The following is a 20,581-nucleotide window of genomic DNA, read 5'->3' as shown; positions in this document are numbered from 1 at the left end:
ACTGTTCCTATTATATAACGACTATTACATAAATTACCATCGGAAACGTACAAAATAAATTAAATCTAGCTATCCCCACACAAGTGAAACATATAAGGACGATCAGTTAAATAGTTAAAGAGAACCTAAATTTTTAGGATCAACTGTCGTGCAAAGTCAGTTAAGATTTTTATAGCTAAAGTACAATGACTATTCAGGCAATTTATATTTCATCTCCAACTACCCTCATTACTATCTTTAAGTTTTTAACCTAAGAGCGCACTAATTAATTCTAAACCGTGTCTAAAATTAAGACTACCCGCCCCTTCCTATAGTCCAGGAGGCTTTGGACACTATTCTAAAGGGATAGTTTTAGACTTAAGTAAAATCTCAGGTTTCTATTTCTATTCTTAATAACGTCATATAAAAGGAAGCACATTAAGACTTAAACAAATAACACATAAGACAAGTAAGGGTTCATGTTGGCCTCAAAATTAATTAAGCAAGTAGTAACTAATAGCAGTGAATTGGGCTCTTCCAACATATTAAGTATTTGATATAATACTCAAAATATAAAATAAGTTAAAGCAAATATAATTTGAGAACCAGTATGGTAAAAGGCATGTTTAAAAAGTACGCACTCCAGAATATTTAAGTATAACTAGATTTCTAATGGTCAATAATTCGATAATACCAAATGAGAGAAGTATATTTGTAAAGGAAACTTAAGTCCAGCGACAAAGTCAAACAGGTCAAAATATTTGCAAAATTCATCTCGATTTGTCATTGGTATATTTGAACCAAGGCATTTGTAAGAAATTTCAGATTTAAAATATAGCACATCCGTGCTAAAATGCTTGTAGGGAAAAAAATAATTTCAGAACTAGAATTATGTTCCAATCCTTCCAAATAATTTAAAAAGATTCAAGTATTTGCAAAATAGTTTCAACACCAGAATAGAGCCCAAATAATACTTGTAAATGTTAGCCAATTCTCTTACCATATAAATAACACATAGGAGCCTGTTTTTTTTTTTAATTAAGTAACTCTCTATAGGCATGATATCTAACGGTTGAGATTAAAAACTAAAGCTAAAGCCTATTGCTATTAGAATAAAGAAGAAGACAGGAAATAAACAACCAAAATGAGATAGTAGTTAGCTAGAGCAAACAGTTTCCCCTCTCCCGCAGTACTTCCTTTTATTATTACAAAATCTTTATAAAGTTATTACAAAGCCAGAAATAGAAATAGACTAATTAAAAAGAATTTCAGACACTAAAGGGGTAGTCATGTATCCTTGAACCTTTCCAATCCCGTGCGACTCTGATATTGGCCTAACACTCGAATTAAAAAAACTCTTGTAATCTCAAACACAACCAGAATGCATAAAGAACACATATGTCCTATTTGGAGGGCAAATTTACATGAAAATCTATCACTTCTTAATACTATATCTATTTGGTAATTAATCATGCAAGAACACGTTATACGTACAACTGAATAATCCTTATCAAAAAATAAATTATCAACCTTCATTGTTAGTTCCTAAAGGCAGGATCTTTAGTGGTTTGCATTGTCCATAACTAAAACTAAGCAAAAGAAGGAAACAAGTAGCAATCCAAATCGTATTGCCCTTAATAGAAGCATGACTTCCTCACACATACAACATACACATCTCACATACATTTCACATAACAGATTTAAACTTCTTATTTTATGAAATAATTATCTTGTTAATCCTACCGGCATGGTGTCTGTTAGGATCGGGAACCCGGTAGTGCGAAATTTAGCCAAACAACAGTATAATGACAATAACAAAGACAATGAAAGTTGATAATAACGGCAATTAAAGAAGATAAAGAAGACACAAATTTAATGTCGTTCGGTCAAGGTGACCTACGTCCACAAGCGGAGAGAAACAATTTCACTATACCAACAAGAGTACAAAAGAGAGTACAAAATTAGAGTAAATATTCTAATTAATCCCAAATACCCCAAGAGAATAACCTCACAAGATCACTCCAAAGAAAGGGTTCACACAAGTGCTTCCCAATACTAACTTTCATACAAAACACTTTTAATAAAGGAAGAAAGGAAGAAACAAGAAATGAAAACTCAAGTCTTGTTGGTGTGTCTAAAATGAACTAATGGCCTTCCCTTTTATAAGCAAAAAATTCTTGACCTCTTAGGTGTAAAAGAAGAGATACAACTTATGCAAATGATGTCCAACACACAATGCAATATTTTTGGGTCCCAAAGAATATTGCCAACAAACTCTACACTTTGCAAAGATGCTTATACTTATGTGAGATGGACTCCATTTGATAAAATAATGGCCATATTACAAATCTCCACCTTGGCCTAATTTTGGATGATATAGTAAATTTGCTCCACCTTCTCACCAAAAGCCCTAATGGGCATATGTCAAAATTTAATGCCATCAAAATCAGACAAATTGTCTGATACCGAAACTGTAGTAGGGCCTATAACAGTGGATCCCAATAAAGTATACAACGAACCAGATCTGTGTGCTTTCATGATCAAACGAGCACCTTGAAAAATTTTCAGAACTACACCTTCACCAGTGAATTTGCACCCAAGGGATTCTAAAGTGCCTAGAGAGATGAGATTTTTCTTCAACTCAGGAACATATCTAACATCGGTGAGAGTTCTCACCACATCATCGTGCATTCTGACCCGAATTGTACCTTTGTCAATAACGTTACAAGTAACATTGTTACCCAATTGGACAACTCCACCTGCAACTGAATCATATGTAGAAAACAAGTCCCTGCTAGGACACATATGATATGAACAACCGGAATCTAAAATTCACTCATTGTCTAATCTGAAACTAGTTTCAGTTTGCATAAAGCATAGTATCTGTTATATGCTTAAAAGATGGGGGTAGAGAACAAAGCAGTAACACAGCTTGATCCTCATCTTTAATTTCAGCATCTATATTACTCAAATCCATAAGAATGGAATCAAAGGTGTCAAGATGAGAGAGAATAGAGGTACCTTCACTCATACGAATTGTATAAAACTTCTGCTTTAGGTAGAGTCTATTTTCTATCGTTCTCTTCATATATAATGTTTTCAATTTTTCCCACATACCTTTAGCTGTGGTTTCTACAGAAACTTCACGTAAAACCTCATTTGAGAGATTTAAAATGATACCTGCTTTTGCCTTTTTGTCTATGATGGCAAATTCCTCATCCGTCATTTTATCCGGCTTCTTTTCCTTTCCTTGCAACGCCAAGTCTAAGCTATCCTGAATTAGGATAGCTTCCATCTTTAATTGCCACATTCCGAAATTTACACTTCGGTCAAATTTCTCAACATAAGTCTTTGTTAGAATCATTTTGGATATTGAAACTAACCCGGTTAGATCCGGCTTTGATACCAATTTATTAGGATCGGGAACCCGGGTAGTACAGAATATAGCCAAACAACGGTATAATGACAATAACAAAGACAATGGAAGTTGATAACAACGACAATTAAAGTAGATAAAGAAGACACAAATTTAACGTGGTTCGGTCAAAGTGACCTACATACACAAGCGGAGAGAAGCAATTTACTATAACAATAAGAGTACACAAGAGAGTACAAAATTAGAGTAAACACTCTAATTAATCCCAAATACCCTAAGAGAATAACCTCACAAGATCACTCCAAAGAAAGGGTTCACACAAGTGGTTCCCAACACTAACTCTCATACAAAACACTCTTAATAAAGGAAGAAAAAAAGAAACAGGAAATGAAGACTCAAGTCTTGTTGGTGTGTCTAAAATGAACTAATGGCCTTCCCTTTTATAGGCCAAAAAAGTCTTGACCTCTTAGGTGTAAAAGAAGAGATACAACTTGTGCAAATGATGTCCACATACAATGCAATATTTTTGGGTCCCAAAGAATATTGCCAACAAACTCTACACTTTGCAAAGATGCTTATGCTTACGTGAGATGGACTCCATTTGACAAAATAATGGCCATATTACAAAGCGGTTATCGGATGCTGGAGCTGCCTCACATATATCATAAGAATTTTTTTTATTTTTTTGTTAATAAAAACAATGACATGATGCATGTCTAATTTGATGCCTATAAAGCTTTGGGCTCTCAACGCACAAATTTAAGGATGCATGTCTAATTTAGAGGGGATTATTTCAAAATACGAATGAGTGGTCTCTAGTTCATCACTTGCACAGTAAGCAAACGAGATAGTATATTTCTTTTTCTTTTCTTTTTCTTTTTTGGGGGTGGGGGCGGGGTGGTTGGGGGAGGAAGGAATATATGTTTTCACTATGCTGAAATAAGAAAAGTTTCAATCCGAACTTTTAGTGTAATTTCTACGTTTTTATATACTTTTTAAACAATAACTAAAATTGTAAGTCTAATTAAACTTTGAAAACTACTCAAATTAGTCATTTGAAGGGAGTCTTGGAGCAACAACAAACTCTGTGTGACCTATAGGTCACGAGTTCAAGCCGTGGAAGAAGCCACTAATGCTTCCATTAGGGTAGATGGTCTAGATCAAACCACTTGAGGTGCAACTCATCCATGTACCCTGCTTGAACGCAAAATGCTTTGTGCGACATGCTTCCTCCCACATGTTGGAATATACCGGATATTTTGTTATTGTTATCCATACATAGACGGATCCAAAATTTAAATTCTATATGTTCAACTTTTAAGTTTCTTACGATTAAACCTATTATATTTTTAAAGTTATAGGTTCATATCTATTTGTTCGAAATTTTACATATAGATTTATGTTCCGCATAAAAGTAATGGGTTCAGATGAATCCGGGATCATAACACTAAATCCGCCCCTGTATCCATAATATAGATTGAATCAAATAGGGGACTCCTAAACCAAAATATATACATATTCATGAATTTGAGAAGTCAGTGCATTAACCATTTTAGGCATTTTCCTTTGAGCTATAGATTGCTCAATGATGGTACGTGTCACGGGGCCATTTTGGGCCAATTTTTCGCGCCCAACTTGACACCGCGCGGTAGCAACCTGACACTCAAGTTACTCAGCCTTTTCCAATACTTAGCCAACTTTTCATCAAGTTTGGCTTCCCACAAACTTCGGCAGCAACATAAAGAGAACACCAACACTTACGGGAAAAACCCAACCTTTGTATTAATAACAAAACATACAAATGACCTCTCTTTGCCATGAACATAAACCGTTCACAACCCACTTCGTCCGGCCAAGATCACAAGTAGATCTTGTCACTAAGACCTGCCAACGCTCCAGCCTTAGCCCACTTTCGGAAACACTTAGAAACCCTCACGTTTCCCTCTTGGTTCCCATTTTGCTATGAACACAAGTCGTTCATAGCTACTAAGACCTGCCCATGCCAAGCCCTAGCCCACTTTTGAAAATACTTAGAAACCCTCACGTTTCTCTCTGATTTTCCCACTTTGCAAAGATCACAAGCCGATCTTTGTACACTAAGACCTGCCCAAAGCCTAGCCTTAGCCCCCATTTTGAAACACTTAGAAAGAATCACCTTCCTAATATGTTTCTGTTTCTTTGCTATGAATACAAGTCGTTCATAGCCCACTTAGTCAAGATCACAAGCCGATCATAACACACTAAGACCTGCCCGTGCCCAGCCTTAGCACCACTTCGTCTTCGTCTCGGAGACCCTCTTCTTCATTTGAAGACCCTCTCCTTCTGCACAAGACTCTTACAGTCTTGATTTTCGTCTTGGAGACCCTCTTCTTCAGTTGAAGACCCTCTCCTTCTGCACAAGACTCTTACAGTCTTGATTTTCGTCTTGGAGACCCTCTTCTTCAGTTGAAGACCCTCTCCTTCTGCACAAGACTCTTACAGTCTTTGATCTAAGACCCTCATGGTCTAGATCTCTGATGCAAGACCCTCATGGTCTTCATCTCTGATGCAAGACCCTCATGGTCTTGATGCCTTTTCTTCAACGAAATGCCCCCATATATATAGATATAGGGGCTTCCACTGGCAGATATTAAGGGACAGCATACAAAGGGGCAATTCCGTCATTGTGCTTTGCCAAGTCAAAGCACTGATAAGCACTTAACCATTTAATGGGGCACTTACCCACGAAATGGCCCTCCCCAGCACTTATTTCTGTTTGTGGAGCACTCAGCCTTCATGGTGGAACACTCAGCTCTTCTGGTGAAGCACTTAGCCCACTGGTGGAGCACTAGTCCCACTTCCCACTGAACCAAGCCTTTACACACGGCATTACTAAATATGATCCTATCTTGTAGTTGACATCCCCCAACTACATAGGCCATTATCTTATACGAAATGACATTAGCTACAAGCACTAAACAGACATGGATACAAGTCATTACAAAAATACAACGGCCCACTGCTTTGGCATGTGCACTACATGTGCCCTTTTTCTTGGTCAGCTATTGCACGCCCCAAGTCTGGCATTGCGCCCAGCCTTGGCTGATTCTGACATTGCTCCGCGCCAATGTCTCGTCCGCAATCTGTTGTCCATGATTTTATCGCACACGCCCGACGCCTGTCGGCCGCATATTGCCTTAGCCGCATTTCTGCCTTGTCTTTGTCAACACTTGTTTCATCCGTGCCATTGCTTGTCTTTTGTCTCACATAGCTTTGCCTTAGCTATTGAAACCCTTTGCCATCATTCCGTGCCTCCGCGATTTAGCTTAGCTTGTACTTGGCGCTCCCACAACTTGAACTGCCCGTACCTTTGCCTTTGGCGCGCATGCCGCTTCATGTCGCCCAAACTTGCCCGCACTGCCTCATCAAGCCTTTGCCAAGCCCATCTTGCCTGTCTCAAGACCTTGGCCAATACTTGTTCACATGACAATGTTTCTCGTCCATTGTCCCGCATGATCGTTTTGCTCCCGCATAGGCCAACAGCAAGGCCATCACGCCCCAATCCTTGCCATAGCCGCGCCACGTCCGATTGACAAAGAATCGGGTCCTAACAAATCACCCGCACCCTTTGAAATCGACGTCCTCGTCGAGCCGACTTAATGGATCTGCCCCAAGGAGTTGTTGACAGATAATGCCCTTGTTGCTCCATTTCACAAGAGAGTTTCCCGCGCTTTGACACTTCTTGCCCTCACGAACTGTTCCACCCTTGGCGCAGTTCAGCATTTTTGCCACAAGCCATGTTCTCAAAACAGCAACATTCCGTCTGCTACTGATCGTCTTACCACTGCCATGAATCTTGCCCTGCTCCGATACTCGTCTATCAAAGCAGTTCCGCTAAGCACGCTGCTTCACTTTAATACTAGTTGTATCAAAGTAATTCCGTCTCAGCTCTGATACCAGTTGTATCAGAATAATTCCGTTTCTGCTCTGATACCAATTGTCACGGGGCCATTTTGGGCCAATTTTTCGCGCCCAACTTGACACCGCGCGGCAGCAACCTGACACTCAAGTTACTCAGCCTTTTCCAACACTTAGCCAACTTTTTATCAAGTTTGGCTTCCCACAAACTTCGGCAGCAACATAAAGAGAACACCAACACTTACGGAAAAAACCCAACCTTTGTATTAATAACAAAACATACAAAGGACCTCTCTTTGCCATGAACATAAACCGTTCACAGCCCACTTCGTCCGGCCAAGATCACAAGTAGATCTTGTCACTAAGACCTGCCAACGCTCCAGCCTTAGCCCACTTTCGGAAACACTTAGAAACCCTCACGTTTCCCTCTTGGTTCCCATTTTGCTATGAACACAAGTCGTTCATAGCTACTAAGACCTGCCCATGCCAAGCCCTAGCCCACTTTTGAAAACACTTAGAAACCCTCACGTTTCTCTCTGATTTTCCCACTTTGCAAAGATCACAAGCCGATCTTTGTACACTAAGACCTGCCCAAAGCCTAGCCTTAGCCCCCATTTTGAAACACTTAGAAAGAATCACCTTCCTAATATGTTTCTGTTTCTTTGCTATGAATACAAGTCGTTCATAGCCCACTTAGTCAAGATCACAAGCCGATCATGACACACTAAGACCTGCCCGTGCCCAGCCTTAGCACCACTTCGTCTTCGTCTTCGTCTCGGAGACCCTCTTCTTCATTTGAAGACCCTCTCCTTCTGCACAAGACTCTTACAGTCTTGATTTTCGTCTTGGAGACCCTCTTCTTCAGTTGAAGACCCTCTCCTTCTGCACAAGACTCTTACAGTCTTGATTTTCGTCTTTGATGCAAGACCCTCATGGTCTAGATCTCTGATGCAAGACCCTCATGGTCTTCATCTCTGATGTAAGACCCTCATGGTCTTGATGCCTTTTCTTCAACGAAATGCCCCCATATATATAGATATAGGGGCTTCCACTGGCAGATATTAAGGGACAGCATACAAAGGGGCAATTCCGTCATTGTGCTTTGCCAAGTCAAAGCACTGATAAGCACTTAACCATTTAATGGGGCACTTACCCACGAAATGGCCCTCCCCAGCACTTATTTCTGTTTGTGGAGCACTCAGCCTTCATGGTGGAACACTCAGCTCTTCTGGTGGAGCACTTAGCCCACTGGTGGAGCACTGGTCCCACTTCCCACTGAACCAAGCCTTTACACACAGCATTACTAAATCTAATCCTATCTTGTAGTTCACATCCCCCAACTACATAGGCCATTATCTTACACGAAATGACATTAGCTACAAGCACTAAATAGACATGGATACAAGTCATTACAAAAATACAACGGCCCACTGCTTTGGCATGTGCACTACATGTGCCCTTTTTCTTGGTCAGCTATTGCACGCCCCAAGTCTGGCATTGCGCCCAGCCTTGGCTGATTCTGACATTGCTCTGCGCCAATGTCTCGTCTGCAATCTGCTGTCCATGATTTTACCGCACACGCCCGACGCCTGTCGGCCGCACATTGCCTTAGCCGCATTTCTGCCTTGTCTTTGTCAACACTTGTTTCATCCGTGTCATTGCTTGTCTTTTGTCTCACATAGCTTTGCCTTAGCTATTGAAACCCTTTGCCATCATTCCGTGCCTCCGCGATTTATCTTAGCTTGTACTTGGCGCTCCCACAACTTGAACTGCCCGTACCTTTGCCTTTGGCGCGCATGCCGCTTCATGCCGCCCAAACTTGCCCGCACTGCCTCATCAAGCCTTTGCCAAGCCCATCTTGCCTGTCTCAAGACCTTGGCCAATACTTGTTCACATGACAATGTTTCTCGTCCATTGTCCCGCATGATCGTTTTGCTCCCGCATAGGCCAACAGCAAGGCCATCACGCCCCAATCCTTGCCATAGCCGCGCCACGTCCGATTGACAAAGAATCGGGTCCTAACAGTACGGATGAGCATGAGCTGATGCTCGCGAGTTCTAATTATAAGCTGATTCCAAAGACCTTCCAAGTCAACTTGAGTTTATAGATCAGCCGTCCAAAGAATTCTAATGATATACTCACAAGTTGGCATAACCTTAATGGCTTAACCTCCTGCCTTGCTAAGAGTACCCGCTCATTTTAAACAGATACAGGGCGATCAAAGCAAGAAGGGGTAGCTATATATATAACAGATACACGATCCGGTAAAAGCTCATACTCATGCCATTCGACCTCATAAACTAGTCACAGATATTCTGCCGGTGAAAGGATCGTGTCCAGCGTTAAGCAAAAGTATGGTGCGTTACCAATGCTTCAGATTGATTGTCTGCTCTAAAGAAACTATATCTCTGGCAAGTAAGATGTCGTACCAACAAATAAGAAAGGAGGTGATCTAGTTGCACTAATAAAAGTATATCCCTCTCCCGCCAGTTCATTGAAATGTATCAATATGCGGAATTTGAATGCTGCTAAGTCATGTAATTTCAGCTATGTAGACGCAAAAATGAGGGTTGTTATTCGTTAATGGAGAAATATTCAAATGAGAGGACAACTACTTTCTTTTTCGATTCATTTCAAAAACAGTATGCGTGACCAAGCTGGCCCAAATGTGGCACCTGAAGTATAATCTCTCAGAGGTTTACAAGCTGCATATCAAAATTCAACCTACTCTCAGCACTTAATGTTGGAAACTTTGAGTTTTCTGCCAGATTCACAGACGCAGAGATCTAGTAAACAAAAAGAGAAACCACACATTAGTAACGGATTTCCAAAATGAAATTTAACATGCAATGAACAGAGCTATATTTTAAAGCAGAAGAGTCCTAGTGTATGCAAATTCTACTTCATATACACACACACACAATTAGATAGTGAATAGAACATCAGCATATCACAACATAATAAGGCAGGTTAACCACATTATTATATAGCTAAGAGAAAGATATAAGGCAATATCAATACTATAAAAAGTTGACTTCTCAAGACCAAATGGTGGTATAATTTCGGAGATCACTTTTAGTGTCAAAACCAGAAGGTGCAAAAAAGTAGTATCATGCAAAACATGAGGCCTGTTTGCCTTTTGCTTTCCCTACTTGATAAATAAGCCAAACCAAAAGACGCTACATGTTTGACAAGAGAGGGGGAAGGCGCACAATATCATGGACCAAATCACACAAAGAACTAAATGTCTCGTGTTTCAAGTACATGCATGGTGTTGTGTATGGAACTAGTATTAAATTTTAATAATAATAAACAGAAAAGAAACTAACAATATGACTTATTGTAGAATCGCTACCACTGAAGCCTAGTTATACAGTAGGAATTATTCAAGTGTGGTGTGGTAACCACAAAATTAATTTTGTAACAACCATATTTTTCATTTATAACTCCCACAACAATTCTATCATAATAATTACAATTATAAGATAATACTAAATTGTTAAACACAACACATGGAGCCAATTGCATTGAGCTGCCAGGTCGTTATGGAGGTGATGGTCAGTTAGGTCTTTGAATTTAGCCACAATAAATCAGGAAACAAAAAACATTAACGGAATGTTGAAATATTGTGTATCAGTCTACTTAACAATAGAGAAGGATGGAATGAATTGAGCTAAAGGACGCTTTTATTCTAGTCCAATTGTAGGGTAGTTATTAAGTTTAAATCTAGTTCCACATTCAATTAGATTTTCAAAACTAATTAAAGGATCAAGTCACAACATGAAAATTGAGCTGCTAAGCTTGAATGACTTTCAATTTCAGAAACAGAAGATGTTAGCTAGAAATGTGAATTCACATAACAAGTCGAAAACATAACCAAAAGATATACTGGGAAATAATCCACTTCAAGAAACTATTCATCTTCATTTGGTGTTAGCAATTCTCATGCCTTAAGAATTAAACTCGAAAGGGATCTTAATAGAAAAAATTCCATTAGTTCGATGAGAGGACAGAACCGCATTCATTACCACTACAATGCGCAAGTCAAAACTGGAATAGTACAGTACCTTAAACCCTCTACTTAAACTGGAATTCCTAGACCATTCCAGCCCCAAAATCTTGCTTGAACTTTGATACGAAGCCTTGACCACATCGTCCTCATAAACCCGCTGTGACACAGAGACGTCCCACGAATTTTTGGCAAAATCATAGCTTGGCTCGAAAGTAGTCAATCCCCTATGCACGTAACTATACTTTAACTTGCAGTTACCAGAATCAAATACATAATTAGCCGATAACTTGTTAGCTGAGTCAATCATCAGCGTCCCATCCAATGCAGTTCTGTTATCTCCCCTCCAATGTTTATACGTAAAGTTCAATGGTTTTTCTAAAACCCTCACAGTATTCATAAATTGAAAATGCACATCCTATACAAAAAGAAAATAAATCTCATCACTTTCTAGTAGGAAATTTGGATACTAATTTTGCTATGCACACTCTCTGTCCTACTTTTTTTTGTTGAGAAATTAACTTACATAGCTGCGCGCTCAAAAAGATTGCCGACAGAATGTATATATTATATATAATTAGTATATAATATATGTATATTGGCTAGCGACTTTAAATATTTTTGGCTAGGCAGATGTGTTAAAAGCCCAAAACTTTGACTGTAGTACTTTTCATTTCTCGAGATTTCAGACTAATAAGTGAAATTCGATTAACATCTTAATATGTATCTTTTTACTATTTTGACACGAGGAGAATTGCATCTTACCCTACTTTTCATATAGTTTCTAATCATTTAATATTTAGTTTCCAATTATCTAAACTTCAAATCTGCAAACTTGGAGAAAATTAGTTTGATTGACTTTGGATACACTAAAATTGGCAAACAAATTGAAACTGAGAAAGTAGGTGAGAAATGCTATACCTTTTTGGGGACGTCATAGTCGATAAGGAAAGAGCCAGGTTTTTCAAGGGAGAGAGAAAGACCTTCTAAGGAAGGACCATTGACGAAGGTGGCATCGGTCATGTTAGCTTTAAGCTTGACAGCGCCGCCGTCAACGGTGACAGTGCCAATGGCGCCGCTGACGTCACTGTCATAACGTCCTCTAAGAGAAGCGCTAATCATCCTCCGTCCGACGACGAATTCTAGAATAGCCTAAAATAGCCTAGAATGGAAGGCAGAAGCTCGGCGGAAAAGGCTGAGAGCCAGGGAAGCGTTGAGGCCGAGGGTTTTGAGTGGATTTTTAGTGGAAGTAATGAGGGAAAGGCCAAAAACTCTATTCATTAAATAGATTTTGTGCCTCGACATTCTAAATTACTCCGTTTGAAATTGAATACTATGATTTATTAATCTTTTAGATAATATTATAAAGCTCCAACCTTAGAGTATTTAAACTATAGATAATTTGAGAAGTGATTTAATCCTATTAATCCTTGGGACTTGTATATTCTTATCTGGTACTTTATAGTTCTACTAATCTTTTAAATGTTCCCTTTGTTCTGCATTGAGATAGAACCATAATTTATAACTTATTTTTAGATTTTAGATTAGTTAGTGATTAAATATTAGTATTAGATGAGATTTCACGATTATTTTTTAAATTTCCTTATAAGAGAGGATAAATTTCTTTATTTCACGCAGATTTGACATGACATAGTAGAAGTCGCCTTTAGCAAAAATTATATTATTAATATTATTTTTAATAATAAAAGAGATATTTTGTTCTTAAAAAATCTGAACACGTGAAGTTCATTCATTTCATGGTTAATGTTGAACTTAACCAATCAAAACTCAGACTGATCAAGGTAAGTCTGTCAAGATTCCTCTTTGATATGACACAAATCTAGATTCCATAACCCATTTGTGGTTCTTTTGGACAAGTGTGACGGAAATGTGTGTTTAAAAAAAAGAGTAACATTTCTATATATAGTGTTCTTTTAAAGAGCGCAATATTTTAACGGAGTTTTGGCCGTTAAAGTGTAGCGCTCTTTAAAAGAGCGCTATATATATATATATATAACGCCACTGTAAACCGCGCTATACAAGACTGATAAGACAGCTATGCATAGCGCGGTATATAACCGCGCTATACCCGTTTTGTGAGCCCACAAATAAGTCACATACGTTTAACTGACATAACAATAATTCAAATGGGTATAGCGCTCTTTAAAAGAGCGCTATACCTAAAAAAAATCAGCCCCCCGAGGCATTGCCTTATTTAAAGGCGTTAGGATTTTACAAAAATCCATTCAAAAATATTCCTAACTCTTGTTCAAATTTTTCTTCTTGTTAAATTCTCAAGCATTTTTTCATAATGTCTGGAGAGCGAAAAGTAAGGGTTTCATTATATTGGGGGAGGGGGAGGTGAGGTTGTGGTGGCGAATAACTCTGTGAGCTATAGTTTATCTCCACAGTGTCATGTTAAGTTGCCACTTACAATGGAGTACGGTAGATTGGTATCGTTGTTATGTAATAAAATGAGTGTGAGGAAATGTTCGGTGAACCTTAAAGTAACCGGAAGATATCCGTATTCCGTCACTCCGCAAGGGGTTGCTTGTTATGCTGAGTTTAACATCGACGATGATGAAACTTTGAGGGATTTTTTGAGGACTCCGGATGAATACCTGGAATTTCTTGTGATAAAAATGTTGGAAATGTACGCCAAGGTCGAAGACGTTCGCAATAATGAGGTTGCGCATAGTAGGGATAATCCTCAGTCATCGAGTGGTTATTCTGGAACAGTTTTTGCCGGACAGGTTCCGAATGAAAGAGTTTGCCGTGATTTAAACTTATCACCACGGGCGAATGAGGAGCGAGAAAATAATTTCTCTCCTGCTTTACATAATCTACAAGACGAGTGGTAAACTTCAACTTTCCTTAGTGTTACGATGTATATTTTTGTTGTATTGAATTTGTATTAACACTCATATATTTTACATGGGGTACCGGCCAGATATGACTTTTACAAGTTATGAACCCACGCCCAGTTGGAATATGCGTAGTTCTGGTGTGTTGGATCATGGTGGTCCATCCGGGAGTCATCACCAACAGGATAATGTCCATCAAGGAATGTCAACACGTTAGACTTGTAAGTGAAGTGATACAGCTATATGGAAAGTATTTATTAATTTCAGTAGCTTATTATTTTGTTGTTTGTGCAGTAAAAACGAGCAAGTTGAACCACCTGTCCTCACTCAATTGCCCGAAGACGACATATTAAATCGGTATCTGGCAGATGCACAAAGTGAGGAAGAGAACAGTGATTATGACAACAATGCCGATGATTCCGGAGACGACACAACCTTCCCTCGTGAGGATGGTGATGAGGAGGAAGAGAATGAAGGACCTGATTTGATGAAGGAGTATGCTCCACCCCCCCGTTAGACCAAGAGTGTACGAGTCCCAAGTGCCGTTTCATTCAAGGAAGATTCCCTACCTTGATAACTTGCCAAGTATGCCGGATGTGGATGCTCTCATAAGGGATTTTGATGAAATTCGGACAGCAATGTAGGATGATTCTAGACCAATGGTGCTGGCAAAGGGCATGCTTTTTCCTGATAAAGTGTGCCTAAGCAGGGCGGCAAAAATGCACAACGTAAAAGAGTGTTGTGAGATGAGGGTATGGGAGTCAACTACGGAGGTATACAAGGTTGTTTGCCGCAGATGGTTTACGGGTTGTCATTGGATGCTGCGTGCGAGCAAGAAGAAAATAGGTTTGTGGAAAGTGGGTAAATACATTCCCACCCACATATGTGAAATGGACACATTCAATGGGAATCACTACAACTTGGATATTGACTTGATTTCTCTTGTTCTTATTCCACACCTTGAAGTATCCATAAGGTATAAAATCAAAGAGTACATTACATTAGTCCATCAGGAATATGGCCATACCATTACCAAAAGAAAGGCATTTCTCGGGCACAAACGTACGTTTGAAATTGTTTATGGTAAATGGGATAAGTCGTTTGCAGCTCTACCCAAGTACATGGCCGCACTGCAACACTTTAACCCCAGGACGGTTGTTGAATGAAAGCTTGAGCGGAGTCTGGGAAAACCAGAATATATATTCAATTATGTGTTCTGGGCATTTAAACCAGTAATTGATGATTTTCCGCATTGCCGGACGGTAATATCCATAGACGTCACTCATGTCTATGGAAAGTATGATATCAAGCTGTTGATAGCCGTTGTAGTAGATGCTAATAGACAAATATTCCCTCTAGCTTTTGCTATTTGTGCCAATGAAAGCCAAAAGACGTAGATACTGTTTTTGAACTATTTGAAAGAGCACGTTGTCAAACAGCATTCCGACATTTGTCTAATATCTAATCGGTATGGTGGTATCTTAAATTTTGTAGAGAACTTGCCTGCATGGCAAGAACCTTATGCCTACCACCGTTACTGTGTGAGGCACTTTAAGACCAATTTCCAAAAGGCACATCCTAACAAGGATCTGCATGATTTGATGTGGATGGCAGCAACAGACCACCAAGAGCATAAATTCCGAAGGCACATGGAATCTATCAGGCAGGAAGACGAGAGAGCCTATCATTGGTTGATGCGACATGAGCTTCACAAATGGACTTTGCATGCAAATGGTGGAAGAAGATGGGGAATTCTGACTACAAATGTGTCAGAGTCTTTCAACGGGTTGTTGAAGTCGGCAAGAGGATTGCATGTCACTGCCATGGTGCAGATGTCGTTCAAGCACATGGCGGAGAGGTTTGTTGAAAGGGCTGCAGCTGCAACGTCATTGATGGAAATGGGTGTTAAATTTATGCCACTGCCGATGAAGAGATTTGAGAAATGCATGTGGCGAGCACATTGGAATTCATTTTTGTAGTATGATCACGACAGAAATATTTTTGAAGTTTGCACCACTATCCATCAAAACCGGGGGAATAATGTACATACCATAAATAAATCTAGAAGGTTATGCTCTTGTGGGAAATGGTCCATCTACCACATGTCATGCTCACATGCCATCAGGTGCTTTCAACATACAGGTTTAGGGCCAACCAACTACGTTGATAAATAATATAGTGTTGTTGCTTACTTAAACACCTATAGTGGGCAGTTGCAGCTAGTGGGTGCTGAGCATTATTGGCCGCCGTAACTATTTAAAACAGTGTGTAACAAGGACTATTTGCGTCGAATACAGGTACAGAAGAGAACGCGTATACGGAACCAAATGGATGTTAGCTATACCGTTTATGCACGCAAATGTAGTATATGCTCGCAAACAGGATACGACCGTCAAAAATGTCCTTCGACTGGTTTGGTTGGCGGTGGTAATCAAGCTCGTGGTGGGTGTTCTTCTAATGTGCCCAACTATCAATGAGTTTATGTTTTAATAAGTAGTTGTTTTGTTTATGTTGCAAGATGTATCAAATAAAATTATGTTCCATTATTGTTAAATCTTATTGATAATTAACATTTTCCAATTAAGTGAATTAATGTATTTCTCCCTCCCGTTCATATAATCAAAATAGTATTGGATTAAAAAGTAGAAAAATATGTGAATATATTTGATAAATATAGTTGATAAATATAGTTAAAAAATAGTTGAGTTAAAGGTAGATTTTTGATAAATATGTGAATACACATAGCGCGGTTAAATACTACGTTATGTGAATATATGTAGCGCGGTTAAATACTACGTTAATATAGCGCGGTTAAATACTACGTTATGTGTATTGTCTTGTCGAACTGAAAAGTTGTCCGTCTGAGAAAAAGTTATTTTGTATCCGAAAGAATCTTTAACACGCAAAGTATAGCTCGGTTAACTACTACGTTATGTGAATATATATATATATATATATATATATATATATATATATATATATATATATATATATATATATATATATATATAGCGGTTAAATACTACGTTATGTGTGTTGCCTTGTCAATAAATAACGAGTGCATTCTAGTTATTTTCTGCGCTTAACAATAACCAATAGCAGAACTTTCCATAAAAGCAAGGTTTTTTACGTTTTTACAAATGTCTGAATGTCTTTATGTACCAAGGTGACAGTGCGGCAAAAAATATATGATGAATGACTGTTGGGATGATGGTGAAGTTGGTCGCCGATACTGGATGTGTGTGAACAAGTTTTATAGGGTTCCCGACGAACTTTTTTGTAATATTGAGGTATGGATTGATGAACCCTGTAAGCACGAATGCTACAAAAAATCTTTGCAGTATCTTTATGATTTGACCTTAAAACAGTGTGAATATGAAAAAGAATATAAACGAGAAAATGCGTAGTTGAAGGAGAAATTGAAAGAGGCAGAATTAGAAAAAAATAAGATGGAAGAGAAATTTAAGTGGTTAGAGCAGAGAATAATGGGCGGCAGTGACTAAATAATGACATGTATGTGTTGAGTGTACTACTTTATCTTTATGTTTCCCGTTTTATATATTTTCATTAGTTGTACTGAATTTAAATTATGTTAAGTTGTTATGTTTTGTGTTTGTGTTGTAGTATTAAAATAAAGAAGGAACGGGAAAATAAAAACATATTGCGCATATTATGTAAACATAAAAAATTGTTGTTATTATTTACATAAAATAATACTTACATAAAATACTCCGAAAAAAAAATCAATGTGTCCCACAACCTGTGTGCTTCAATGCAGTCGCTGGCCTGAGGCGCATCCCATCCCGCCCAGCTATGCTATCAGGATCATCCTCATCACGATGCCTCTTTATAGCAGGATGTGTTGCAGCATGATCATCAGTGGTGCTGGTAGGATCGGTAGAAGGGGCCCTCGGTCTAGTAGAAACCTACAGAAGAATAAGTCAGCTCAGTATAGGAAAGTATATATTAAGTCACAACAATTTAAATTGTCTTATCATGGTCTCGTCGGGCTCCTGAATATAATCATCCGTCGTAGCCATGTCAGCATCGCACAAATGGGCCTCCGTGACGGGCGGGGATGAAGCCTTAATAAGAAAATTAATAAAGTTATGGAAAATAAATGAGAAAAGAAAAAACAAATTTAAATTTAATACGAATAAAAACATACATGCGCTTGTGATGATGAGCTATAACTCAGCCGACGCCCACTATCCAAATCTCGGGTCGGTTGATCCTCAGCAGCGGTCGATGAGCCTGGGAAGTATGCTTCCCCATCCTCTCCGGTAAGGTCCGTGCCCGTGATCAATAATGGACCTGACGGGGTCACCTGCGAAGTCCCTGGAGTGAGCTGCATCCCAAGGTTGTATGACGACATGCTGGTGGGATGCTCGTCCGGCTCATGTAGGTCACCCAGCAGATCAACATCAACATCATCAACAGGGGCCACAACGCCCCCTTGCCGGGGACCACCTCCTCTCCGCTCACCACGACCCTGTGCGGCAACCCTGCCTCGTGGGGCACCCCTACCTCGAGGGGCAGCCCTGCCTCGTAGGGCACCCCCACCTCAAGGGACAACCCTACCTCGTGTGACACCCCTACCTCGCTGGTACTGTTCTGGCGCCACATAAGCAGGGTCGTGTCCCAAGCGCTGATCCTCTCAAGCTCGCTGCAGTGTCCGGGCAGCCACCTCTGTAACCTACCGGCCGTAATCGTGCAAAACGGCCGCTCCCTCGCTGGTATACTGCTGCATATGTAGTCCCATCTGGTAGACTATATGTAGGCCAATAGCCTGCACAACGGATAAAATATAAACTACAGAACACTAAGTTACAGTTATATAATTAATAATAACAGAAAACATACCAGGGCCTCGTGCCGCCCGGCGTATGGAACGTACCGACCGCCAGCTTGATGAATGGGATTCCCGACAAAAAGTCGGGTAACGCGACAGTACCAGGGCATATAGAGCTGAATAGTCTCCGTCTGGATATGTGAAGGGGAGGGGGGAATCAGGTCAGCTCGCCGGTCCCAAGTATGGACATGCGCCTCTAGCCATGCTACATATGCGTCGTCCGCCCTGGAACGATCATCCCGCTGATAATGTGTGGCCTCCCATGTAGGCCCCCTCGGTATATACTGCGGACGACCAAACTGGCGAAGTACCCGCTCCGTGGCATGATGCTCCACAATATCGAGGCACATCAGCAGGACGGAAGTGCTCCAAATCAGTCGGTCGGCCGAGCAATAATCGGGCATGCCACCTATCAAGTCGTCATTGTATGGCATCCAGATGAACTATCAAATAACAACAGAAAACGTGAGTATGCGCAACACATGTGAACCTATACCAAGTAAGTTTAGGTACATATTTACCTATGCGCCCTCCAGCATATCCAACACATCCCTGCAAAGGGGGAGATTATGCCGAGCCTCGTAATCTCGTACATATCCACGCCGAAGAACCCACCTCCTAGCTAGATGGAGAAATGGAGGTGGTACATCCGGAGGTAATGGTGGTAGAGGTGGCTGCAACTGCAGGAATCGCTCCCAGGCCCAAACCTAACATACAAAGTTGACGTAAAGTTTAAGATAAATTTTGACTAGATATAATTGGAAGGAATGAACAGAGTATTCGAATATGTTGTCACTTGTAGAAGCGACAAAAATCCACATACGTCATGTTGGGTGCCCATGCTCGCCCGGCACAGATGCATGTACAAGTAGGCGAGAACAGCAGCACCCCAGCTGTACTGGGGTAAATCACCTAGCAGCTGAAGATAATGAAGAAATCACAAGCTGACTAGGTTCCCCGAAGTGTTGGGGAATAAGACCCCCCCAATCAGAAGGAGGAACAACAACCTCGTATACTGGTGAATATGCAGATCATCTCTCTCGCCGGTGATGTCGGGGTGCAATATCTCCAAATGTTGTCGAATAGCTGTCAAACTCATGCGACTGTCCCCTGAGTGTGCAGTCTCATCCTGTGGCCTGAAACCAGTGAGCTGCTACAGCATGTCCAAATACTGCCCACGCGTCATCTCTCTCATGGCCTGAGACAGTGCAACGGACAGTCCATCAACAGGCATCCCATATAAAACCTCCGCGTCCTACAGCGTGATGGTGGCCTCGCCAATGGGCAGGTGGAAAGTGTGCGTCTCCGGTTACCACCGCTCTATCAGGGCCGTGATCAAAGACCAGTCGAGATGTAGCCGCCCGATCTCCAAAATCCTGTAGAAGCCCGTATCCCGCAGGCGCTGGACTACACGGGGATGGAGATCTCTGTCCTTCATAAATCCCACATGTCGTCCACTCTCCTGGCGCGGAGAGTCTGGGCCAGTAACTCTCCCTCCCATGCGTAGGCAGATCTATGATCGCCCTGTAACACTAATAGCTCATCGGAGACAGGTCCGGGATGCATAGGCAGCACGTCCATGTCGTCTACTGTAAATTAAACAA

At 40.3% G+C, this 20,581-nt stretch overlaps 1 protein-coding gene across 1 annotated transcript; it reads right to left on the bottom strand.

The window, feature by feature from the left end:
• Positions 1–9,804: 9,804 nt before the first annotated feature.
• On the bottom strand, positions 9,805–12,513 carry LOC104119274 (outer envelope pore protein 24, chloroplastic-like). The gene is made up of 3 exons (XM_009630726.4): positions 12,183–12,513; positions 11,320–11,679; positions 9,805–10,038 (listed from the first exon to the last, which is right to left on the bottom strand). The coding sequence occupies exons 1-3, from the start codon at positions 12,381–12,383 to the stop codon at positions 9,943–9,945; spliced, it is 657 nt and encodes a 218-aa protein (XP_009629021.1). The 5' UTR covers positions 12,384–12,513; the 3' UTR covers positions 9,805–9,942.
• Between the last annotated feature and the right edge of the window lie 8,068 nt (positions 12,514–20,581).

This window comes from Nicotiana tomentosiformis, chromosome 6, assembly GCF_000390325.3.
Source record: "Nicotiana tomentosiformis chromosome 6, ASM39032v3, whole genome shotgun sequence".
NCBI classification, from domain to species: domain Eukaryota; kingdom Viridiplantae; phylum Streptophyta; class Magnoliopsida; order Solanales; family Solanaceae; genus Nicotiana; species Nicotiana tomentosiformis.
This window is presented reverse-complemented; position numbering and strand designations above follow the sequence as displayed.